Source organism: Nannospalax galili, unplaced genomic scaffold (assembly GCF_000622305.1).
Source record: "Nannospalax galili isolate Female #2095 unplaced genomic scaffold, S.galili_v1.0 scaffold113, whole genome shotgun sequence".
NCBI classification, from domain to species: Eukaryota; Metazoa; Chordata; class Mammalia; order Rodentia; family Spalacidae; genus Nannospalax; species Nannospalax galili.
In genome coordinates this window covers 5576875-5588074 of record NW_008335444.1, presented here as the reverse complement: position 1 = coordinate 5588074, position 11200 = coordinate 5576875, and the positions used below count along the sequence as shown (strand labels likewise).

The 11200-nt window shown below is 38.0% G+C and overlaps 1 protein-coding gene across 7 annotated transcripts in view; it reads right to left on the bottom strand.

Moving 5' to 3' along the window:
* The window catches only part of Ppp1r12b (protein phosphatase 1 regulatory subunit 12B), a 264563-nt gene that overhangs the window by 159659 nt on the left and 93704 nt on the right, over nt 1-11200 (bottom strand). For all 7 annotated transcript variants that reach the window (XR_003849129.1, XM_029562176.1, XM_029562177.1 and 4 more), the window contains exons 9-10: nt 7772-7884; nt 4483-4683 (exon numbers count right to left, since the gene is read on the bottom strand). Coding sequence is in view for 6 of the 7 variants with exons in the window: in XM_029562176.1 (XP_029418036.1) it covers nt 4483-4683; nt 7772-7884 (314 nt within the window). In the remaining variant the exon portion in view is untranslated. The remainder of the gene's footprint in view (nt 1-4482; nt 4684-7771; nt 7885-11200) is intronic.

Here is an 11200-nt window from a genome sequence, read left to right as displayed (position 1 = left end):
GGAAAATACTTTCTAAATCAGACATCAGTCACTCAGTAATTAAGGTCAGCAATCAACAAGTGGGACCTCATTAAACTAAAAAGCTTCTGGACAGCAAAGGAAACAATTAAAAAAGTGAAGAGAAAACCCACAGAATGGGAAAAAAATCTTCACCACTGATACATCTGACAGAGGTTTAACATCCTGAACATAAAAAGAACTTATATATTGTGTCTTTACCCCGTTTGGGTATTGGAGTGATGCTGGCTTCATAGAAGAAATTTGGGAGTTCTCCCTCTGTTTCTATCGTTTTGATTAATTTAAATCAAGAAATCAAACGATCCAATTAAAAGATGGGCTAAAGATCTAAATATAGAGTCCTCAAAGGAAGAAATAAAGATAGCTAAGAAACATCTCAAAAAGTGTTCAACATCGTTAGTAATTAGGGAAATTCAAGTTAAAACCCCCCTAAGGTATCACCTTACCCCAATCAGACTGGCTAGGATCAAGAGAACAAATGATACCAAATACTGGTGAGGATGTGAAGGGGAACGCTCATTCACTGCTGGTGGGATTGCAAACTTGTGCAAACCCTATGGAAAAAACTAAAAATGAACTTACCATATGACCCAGTCTTTGGCATATACCCCAAATACTCATCTTATTATAGAGACACTTGTACAATCATGTTCGTTGCTATTCTTTTCACAATAGCTAAGAGATGGAAGCAACCTAAGTGCCCCTCAACTGACAAGTGATTAACAAAAATGTGGTATAGTTATACAATGGAGCTCTATTCAGCAGTAAAGAAAGACAAAATAATGAAATCTGTAGGTAAATGGATGGATCTAGAAACTGTTATACTAAGTGAAGTAACACAGACTCAGAAAAACAAAGGATGTATGTTCTCCCGCATTGTGGATCCTAGCATCAAATCCTTTCAAATTCCATGTCCTTTTAATAAGATGATGCTGTAGCGCAGTCTCTTCTGCATGAAATAACTACCGTCATCATGACTTCAGCTGTGCCTGATCGCTAAACATCATCACAACTGGGCTTGTTGACAGTTGTGCTCATTCATTAAAGGAGAGCCAAGCAGGGTCACTGGACCCTGACTGGAGTATCCAGCCACTCTTCCCAGTCAACTGTATGTATTTTGGCCCTAATCACACATGATGTCCTGGATTTGGGGAGGGCTAAAGTATAAAATCTGGAAAAGGCTAGGAAGAAAAGGCATGACCCATGCTGGGAAAAGGCTTTCCAGTGTGCATACCCTCAGGTCATACATATACCTCACCACCCCTCAGTTATCTTGGTAAGTAAGCTCAGTAAATTTAATGGTTCCCTAGTAAAACTTTAATCAAACGTTGGCTTGACACTAGAACCTTAAAATGGGAATAAGCATTGCTTAGTATTCCCAGGAAAAGAAGTCTCACAACAGATGGAAAATTTATTTGTTAAACCTATTATATCTCATTATTATTAAAAAAAGAAAGAAAGAAAGAAAATGAGAATATAAAAGACATTCAAAGGATATGGAAATGGAGATATTTTCCAAAATAGAAAAAATGAGAAAGTCTAAGCAAGTGATGAAGGTCTGTGCAGGTTTGTTATATAAAGGATGAGATGAAAATAATACATAATCTTAAAATTGATAAGGTCATAGTTTAGTCAACTACTTTAAGGAACAAAATATGTATCTAGTCAAGGTTTATCTGAGAATATTTGGTTTTTTACCCAAGCTTTATCTACATAGCACATGGTAATTAAAAGTACCAGACTGGTGGAACTAACCTTATTGGATGTTTAACAGCCATACTTTGAGGTCTATACTAATCTGGTCAGAGAGACATAAAGGACAGTTTTTGTTCCTTGCCCTCCGAGGTCTACTAAGTTGTAGGGGACTATGGAACATCTCAAAATGTCCTGTAACTGTGGTGAGTCACCTCTCCTCTTGTTCAGGGAGGCCATGGAGACCCCACCAGATAGACTTAAACCAGTGTCCAGTCTACACAGAGGAGGGTCAACTCAGAGGAAACATCTCATCCATGCTTCCAAGTGAAGCCAGACATGGATGAGCAGGACCTTTGACTTATCTTCACGTAGATGGAACTGGTAAAAGAAAGGAGCTAGAGGCTCCTCCCAAGCCCATGTGATCCCTGAAGAACAGATCCTCAAACAACCTTAAGTGTAAAAATACATTGGTTTATTTGGGTCAATTGTATGGTCTTAAACATCCAAAAGGAAATTATAACCAAAGAGTAAAGTCACCAATATATTTCTTTAAAAGGGATTACACTTCCCAGACATTAGGCTTAAGTCCATATAAAAAGTTATCTAGACAGTTATTTCTCATTGATGATTTTGTTACTAATCAGAAAGTGCTGCTCAGATGTAAGACTTCAAATCTTGGTCTGAAATATTGTAGTGCCCATCTGTCGCGAAGGGTGACAACCAGCTGTTCTAAAATGATGGCTAAATTTGTTTTCTCCCCCTACCTAGAAGCCTTTGAGAGGGAATGGACACTGATTCTAACCACTCCAACAGCTATCAAAATGCCTGAAAGCAAATCCTGAATCCATCACTCTTGAGTCCGGCCTTGGCAGACAAAAGAAAAATGAAAAGGAACCCAATAAAGGAATGCTTTTGGAAGCCCTTGCCAAGAAATTCTAATAGAGTCTCACATGAACATTTGAAAACTGCCCTGTTCTTTTTCCTAGTTCCCTGTCTAGAATTTGTAATGCTAAATACTCTTGCCTTTATTTCTCCTTCACATCTCCTGTTCACCAGTCAAGGACTTTCTTTTCCCCCTACAGATAAGAGTTATGCAATTTGGGAGTCTTTTAGATAGGCCCACTGAAGGGGTACTCCAATTGCACCACGCTGCATCCCTGTTCAGCAAGGAGGTAGCCAGGGTAGTCTGTGTCCTGATTGCCTATCCACAAGTTGGGTAACCTCTTCAGAGGATGGTGTGATAAGTAAGAATAGGAGGTAGGAATTGGCTAGGCAGTTAGGGAAAAAAGACCCCAAAGAAAAGTAACCAGTTTCTTGGCTAAAACTCACCATGTCCTTGGGCCTCTTAGCAACATACTCCATTCCAAAGGCCAAAAATGGTCAAAGTATTTGGGAGCTTTTATCTAATCCTTAAAAGATTTTAGGGTTACCTTTTCAGAGGGGAGAATCTTAGAGTAGCCAAAATCCCCATTAAAAAATAAATAAAAGAAGAAAGAGTACATGAAAAAAAAAAAGAAACAGAATCTTATCAGAAAAGAAGTATTTTCAAGATATGTGAACCAGTATTTTAGAGCCAACTTCTCTTTTCCAATGGAATCTTTACAGAATTGTAGATAAGACTACAAGTCCTAGATCTAGCTTGTTATTATCTTTCAGAGTGATTGTATAATGAATTAATACATGTAAATGATTCAGTGTAGAGCTTGTTCCATAATATATGTTAAAAATATCTGCTTTAAAAATAAATAAATAAAAGATATGCATGGTGAAATGTTAGAATATTCTATTAATAATAGTTTTTTTACATTTTTATATCCCAGATTCTTAAGCCCATGTATCACAAGTTCTGTCAGATACAGTCATATAGACAATCAGTGTGGAAAAATGCAGAAATCTTTTGATATTGTTTAATAAAATAAAATGATTTTGGATAGAGAGATGGCTCAGGGGTTAAGAGCACTGGATGCTCATGCAGAGGACCCAGATTTGAGTCCCAGCACTCACATGGCAGCTAACAACTGTCTGTAACTCCAGTTCTAGGGGGATCCAAAGCCCTCTTCTGACCTCCATGGGTACTGCACAACACAGGTGTACTTGCACACATGCAGACAATACACTCAGGCACATAAAATGAAAATAATAAATAAAATAATTAACCAAATAAAATGATTTACCAAAACAATATAAAATTTTATACTTTCTCAAAAAATTAGAAAAAAAATCCATTTAAATGTGCTATGAGGATTTTAAAAATACTTTACATATTAAGGACTTTTAACAGTAATTGCCAATTAGTTTTAATTCTGTATAATAAATACATATTTTTATTGACCTATATGTTAAAGAGTACACCATTTAATAATTGTAACAATAATAAATGTATAATATATTAGTTATCAATAAGTATGCATGCATTAAATTCTTAAAGAAAAAAACAAACTCATCTTCATATAATTTTTAAAGGCCAATGTAGATATAATTCCTCCAAGTTTTTTATTATGAAGTTTTTCAGTCATGCATAGAAGCTAAAGAAGTGGTACAAGAATAGTCTATATACCTGCCATCTAATCATTGTTAATAGTTTTTCAATTTCTTCTCTGTTTGTATAAATGTATTATATATACATATAAATAACCTTTTCACTAAACCATTTGAAATGAAGTTGCAAGCATGAAAAAGAAGAAAAGGAATGTCTTCAAGTGTTGTCAAGAGAATTTTCATGAAAGAACGCTGCCTGGGGATCCTCCAGCCCCTCCCATCCAACTGCACCTTATCTTTGTCATCCAGCAGAGCAGAGATCCGAGGGCTTGATGAGGAGCGGTAGATGGAAGAACCTCGATCCCTTAAACCTTCCCTGGAATTGGCTACTTCATTCAGCATGTTGTGGCTGCCAGTTTTTCTGAGTCCCAATCTCCATGAAGAAGGAGATTCATCTTTGGGGTCTTCTGCCTTATTAAAAAGACTGGAGAACTAGGAGAGAAGAAGAAAAGCCCTGGGGATTTATTCTGGTTTGGTGTATCTGCCTTTTCTCCCCTTAATGAGGTTCAGTGAAGCAGCACACAGAATACCTAAAAATAAGGTCCTCTGCTTCTCTAAGTCTCAGTACGCTTATCTGTAAAATGGTGATAATGAGTTCATTTTTTTCCCCTTGAATATAGTCTGAAAAAACAGGATGAGCTAATGCAGTATACATGAAAGATACTGTATGTGATAAGTTGATTTTAAGTTAATACTAAAGGCAACTTCACCAAAATTCTAACTTTGATCTTAAGAAAATAATTTATTTGATTTTATACAGTCATTTCAAAGAGTTTTACACTTCACTGACCATGAAATTTAAGAAGAAAAAATATTAGGGATGAGAGAGTTGGCATCTTTCTTATTCTGCTTAGAAAGAATGCCTTTCAAGGAGATACATAAGTTACCATCACCATCATTTCATTAAAAAAGACAAAAGAGGGGCTGGGCATGGTGTTGCATGCATGCCTTTAATCCCATCCCACTTGGGAGGCAGAGGCAAGCAGATCTCTGTGAGTTTGAGGCCAGCCTGGTCTACATGGTGAGTTCCAGGCCAGCTGGAGCTACAGGGAGACCCTTTCCCAAAAAGACCATTAAAAAAAAAAAAAGGATGAAAGAGGGACTGGAGAGATGGCTCCTCAGTTAAGAATATCTGCTGTTTTTCCAGAGGACCTCAGTTTAGTTCCCAGCACCCACAACTGTACTAACCAACTGTATATAACTCCAGTTCCAGTGGATCCAACACCTTCTGGCCTCTGCAGGCACTGAACACATGTGGTACACTTGTATGTACATGCAGGCAAAATACTCATATGAATAAAAAAAATTTTTAAATATTTTTTTAAGTAAAAAGACAAAAGAATTTTTAATATTAGAAAAAGAAGCTTCAGTTGGGCATGGTAGCACAGGCCCATAATCTCAGCATTTAGAAGGTAGAGGCAGGTAGACCAGGATCACAGTCATGGCTCAGCTACACAGTGAGTTAGATGGTAGCCTGGGCTAGGACTACATAAGACCCTAGCTCAAGCTGGGCATAGTGGCACACGCTTTTAGTCCCAGTATTGGGGAGGCAAAGGCAGGGGAATCTCTGTGAGATCAAGGCCAGCCTAGTCTACATAGAGAGTTCCAGACTAGCTGGGACTACAGGGAGATCCTTTCAAAAGGAAGGAAGGACCTTGTCTCAAAGCTACACAACACATACATACACACACACACACACATACACACACACACACACACACACAATATTAAATAAATGGAAAAGAAAGTTTTGGACTAGATGTAGTACAATAGTACAGTGCTTGTCTAGCATGTTCAAGATCCTGAGTTCTAGCCTCAGCATCAAAACCAAAGACAACACAAACAAACAAACACCCCCACAAAAACCAAACAGCAAAAAAACACTTCATGGACAATTTACATCTTCTTTCATATAAAGCAGGGAAACAAGGCTGGAGATAAGAGTTTAGTGATAAAGTGGTTGCCTAGAGTATACAAGGCATACACAAGGTTTAATCTCTAGTACTACAAAAATAGACGAAGAAATAATGCAGGGAAACATCATAGGCTAGCATTATCCCAAAGACTAATTCAGAGTATTTTGGGTACAACTGGTCCTTGGATATCAGGCAACTGCTCCTTTCCTAGGGTCTTAGAAACTTTGTAAACAAACAAACAAACAAAACCCCCTTGGGTCTTTCTTCCAAAAAAAATCAGGCCATCTTTGCTGGCTGGTATGGGGAAAATGTAGTAAAAATATCCAATCACTTACCTCTATCCATCCAACACTTAGATTTTCTCTTGTTATCAGTTATCTGAATACACAAACTTATGTGCTCTTTCCTTTTAACAAGCTGCCCTGATTCTAAGGGGGAATCTTTCCTCCTTTCCCATAATTATTTTAGCAAAGTGGAATAAATACAGCTGTGTTTGTATTTCTTAAGTTAGTTCTTTTTTTTTTAAGTAGGAAATACAGTCACACCTAAAAGCATTGCCAATCTGTGAGATACAAGTAAATGACTGGATAATGAGCAAAAATTGTGCTCCATTTGAAACCTGGTTAATGATTCACAGTGATGTTTCTAAAAATAAGTAAGGCCTAGAGAGGTTTTGTTTCATTTCTACAAGTATACTACAGACCCATCTTTCTGATTTATGAGGAACTAAGATCAATTAAAATCTCTAAAACCATAGAGCTTTTTCAATAGCTCTATTCCCAACAACTCAGATCACTGCTTTACCTCATCATGCAATGCTACCTCACTGTCGAGGAGCCTCCACTTCTGAGGCCTGCACAAAGCTTCAGCAGGAAGCACCTCTGGTATTTCAGACAGCCTTTCTCCTTCTGCCCTTACCATCACAACAAAGACTTACTCAGGAGACTACATTTTCAATGAGAAGAAGAAAAAGAATAATTGTCACTAAAACAATTAATTCTGGATGCTAGATGTCTTCCTACCTAATCTAAGCTTTATATACAGTAATCGTAGTTTCCAATATGAAGAAAACAGGAAAACGGAATTTTTTGGTCTCAGGCTACTTTCCTCCTACTATTGTAACACATTTGTAGTCAAATGTGTTTGGTGATGGTTTTACTAGGATTTCCAGGCAATGCTACAGATGGAACGTTCGTGTCCCTTTAAACTTCCTATTGAAGCCTTAGCTACCACAACTGCATTTATAGGCTGTGAAGAAGTGGCAAAGGTAGCATGAGATCAACAGAGTAGGGCTCTACTTCTACTTCTACTAAGGGAAGGACACCACTGCTCTCTCCACGATGTTAAAACATAGCAAGGAGGCCAACATTAAAACAAGAGGAGGAGCTGACATGGCTGGCACACTAACCTGGAACTTTCCAACCTAAAGAATTGTAAGAGTAAATTTCTGTTGCTTAAGTTGCAGTCTAGGTATTTTGTTATGGAAGCCTAAGACAGCAAGAATGTCTCTGTTGTTTTGTAAGAATGTATCTCTGAGGCTTTTCCAAATGTGTGCTATTGTAGCAGAATGAAATATGATCTCAAATCAATTCCAAAGTACTCACTCTCCTAGTAGAGGAGGTAGAGAAGGTGTTCTGAGCTGGTGCTGGGATCTGCTCCATGACTCGACTCTTGCATTCAGAGTTGGAATGGTTGACAGTAGCTTCTGGCTTTTTACCTGTTAAGAAAAGAGAAACAATAAGTATAATAAGAAAATCTTATCTTCCTATGTATAAGTCTTTTCTACCGGCAACAAACAAAGTTTGTCATTATCAAAACAGACTGTTGGGGCCATGGAATGTCTGGACATACACAAGGTCAAACTTTGACAACTGTGGGCAGAAGAAAATGAACTCAAGGGTATTCTTATCTTGGTAGGCTCCAATTTCCAAGTGAAAACTGTCTCTATATTACTAGTTATATTGTACATAAAATTCATCAGTAACTATTTATGAAAAATCCACTCAGTGTTGTGGGGGAGCTGGACAGGAAAAGAAAACAGAAAACCCCTAAGATAGACCTTGCTTCTTAGGTAATCACAATAGAAAAGATACATTATAATAAAAACACAAAAGCATATGCTTGATTTAAATCGACAGGTGCTATAGGATTTCAGAGAAAAGGCAGATCATCTGAGGAAGGAAACAAGAAAGCTACTATAGTCAATCAGCGTGCTCTAAGTAGCTCCAGTGAAAGCTGGAAGACAGTACTGATGGGCAGGTGAAGAAGGAAAAAAGAGCACAGGTGGCATCTCAGGAACCACTGGTCAGGGAAATGGCTGGCCTGGTTTAAGAAATGAGCAATTTGGGAGGGTTACAATAGGACCCAATGGTACAAGACCTTAAAGGATATAGGTTGTTACAAAATTTTAGAAACTCACGAAACATATATAGGAATTGTTCAACACAGAAGGGCCATCAATCAGAAAGCCTACCTCTTATTTATGGCTGTATACTAAATAATAATTAGCATAGTATCTACCTATATTCTACCTAGTGAATACAGTCTGGTCTATATACTCTGGAAATAAATCTAGAGTAACCTACCTGTGGATTATGTGATAATATTAAGCCATACCCTAACTGTAATGCTGAAAAAGTTACATATTATATTTGAATCTCTACTTTCTTATTAATCAGAGATTTTAATTCTTACCTTTAATTTTTTTTTTTTTTTTTTTGGTTCTTTTGAAAGCAGGGTCCCCCGGTAGCCCCAGCTGTCGTGGAACTCACTATGGGGCCCGGGCGGGCTTTGAACCCACAGAGATCCGCCTGCCTCAGCCTCCCCAGTGCTGAGACTATAGGTGTGCACCACCATGCCCAGCTAAGATAGAGAATTTTTATAAAGATTAGAGAATAACATTTTAAAATTTGCATAGCTTATTGGCCATGGTAAGTTTCTTATGTTATTAATGCTATTATTTTTGTGGTTATTGTTAACATTCAAGGTATTGATAACATTCTTTAAGTTCTATCTAAATAATTACCTAAGCTCCAAAAAACCTAGCTTACTAGCCAAATGAGACGGACTGTTACAGTCATGGATTCCAATGCATCATACCTCCCTGAACCCACACCCACATTTAATGCCTTCTCACATCACATCAACTCTGGGTTTGGCCAGGTGACTTGCTACAGCTACTGGAACATCAGCAAATGGGACAGAAGCAGAGGCTTTCAACCTTGGTCTTGCCCTCTATAACCTCTATAACTACCTTCAGAATCAAGCTGTGACATAAAGAAGTAGAGGGCAGGCCTGGTGGATGACAGGAGATCTATTTGTCCTAAACATTATAACCAACCACCAGAAAAGTTAGTAATGCCATCCAAGACCAGCTACCCTCAGATGCCTTACTAACTGAAGGCACAAACATGAGTAAGCCCAGCATTGCCATGAGGAGACAAACCATCTAGCTGATCCCTTCCCAAACTGTCATAGAAGAGAACACACATAAAAAGTTATTGCTTTCATTTGTGTGAAACAGGGTCTCATGTAGCCCAGGCTAGCCTCAAACTGGCTGTGAAACTGAGGATGACCTTGAACTTTTGATCCTCCTGACTCTACCTCCTGATCCGTGAGATTACAGGCATGTGCCGTCAGGTCAGGTTTTATGCAGTGCTGGGGATCAAACCTAGGTCATGTACATGCTAGACAAGCAGTCTATGAACTGAGGCACATCCCTAGCCCAAGAGTTTCTGTTCTAGGCCACTAAGCTTGGAGATGGCTTATTATAAAGCAATAGATAATTGATACACAAAATATTTAGGTCAAATAAATAAAGGTAATCAAAATGCTTACATTACTCAAAATACAATTAATTTTTAAAATATTCACTTATTATGTGTTTGTAGGTATGTGTACCATGTATGTGCAAGTGCCCATGGAGATCAGAAGGCATCAGATACCCTGAAGTGGAGTTACTGGCAGTTGTGAGCCACTTGATGTGGGTGCTGGGAACTCTGCAAAAGCAGTAAGCACTTTTAACTACTGAGCTATCTCTCCAGTCCAAAATTAATATTTTAGTACAATATTAACATGTAAGACACATGAAAATTATCATTTTTTGCTGGGCATGGAGGCACATGCCTTTAATCCCAGCTCTTGGGAGGCAGAGGCAGGTGGATCTCTGTGAATTCCAGGCTAGCCTGGTCTACAAATGAGTTCCAGGCCTCCTGGGGCTACAGGGAAACCCTGTCCCAAAAAGAACAAAAAATAAAGTAAAATAATAATTTTTATGAGGCTGTATATGTGGATCTTTAAAAATGGGAGAAATACATTCAACAGATATTTGTTTGATGCCTGCATGTGATAGCCAACCTCTTGGAACACTTTCTTGCACTCTTCCAACATATTTATTGAGCATCTATGATACAGAAGGCCATATGGCACAAGGAAGATGAAATAGATACACAGAACACTCAAATGCTTTCAAAGCTCACCCATGGCAAATAGCCGAAGGGGTAAGAAAAAACAAAAAACAGAAACAATTCAAATACTAAGCAGCATGAGATAAGTAATATAAAGTAGTTTCAGCTACTAAAATCAGAGGAGGAAAGAAAAGCATGTACCTACGTGGTAAGGCTTCATAACAGAAGCTGATTTGTACTAGGCTTTGAGACATGAGTAAAATTTCAGTTGGCAGAGAACTACAGAAATGAGTAGGGGAGCTTGCTAGAACCATCTGGCTTCTGCCCACACCAGGCTATTGAAACTGTACTCTAGGATTACTAGTGACTTCTAATTGTTGCACCATCCCTGCGCTCTCCCTTCTCAGTAGTGCTTACTACTGCTGGCTTCTCTGAAGCACAAATACATGTTCTGGTTTTCTTCAACCTCTTGATCATACTTCTTTACTTCCTTCATTAATATCACCTCAATTTGTAAATATACTATGCCCTAAGATTCTTTTTCCTTTCTCCTGAATCTTTTCTTTACAATATCTTCTTTGGGGATCTCAGTTTGGTTTTTTGGTTTTTTTTTTCATGACAAAAATT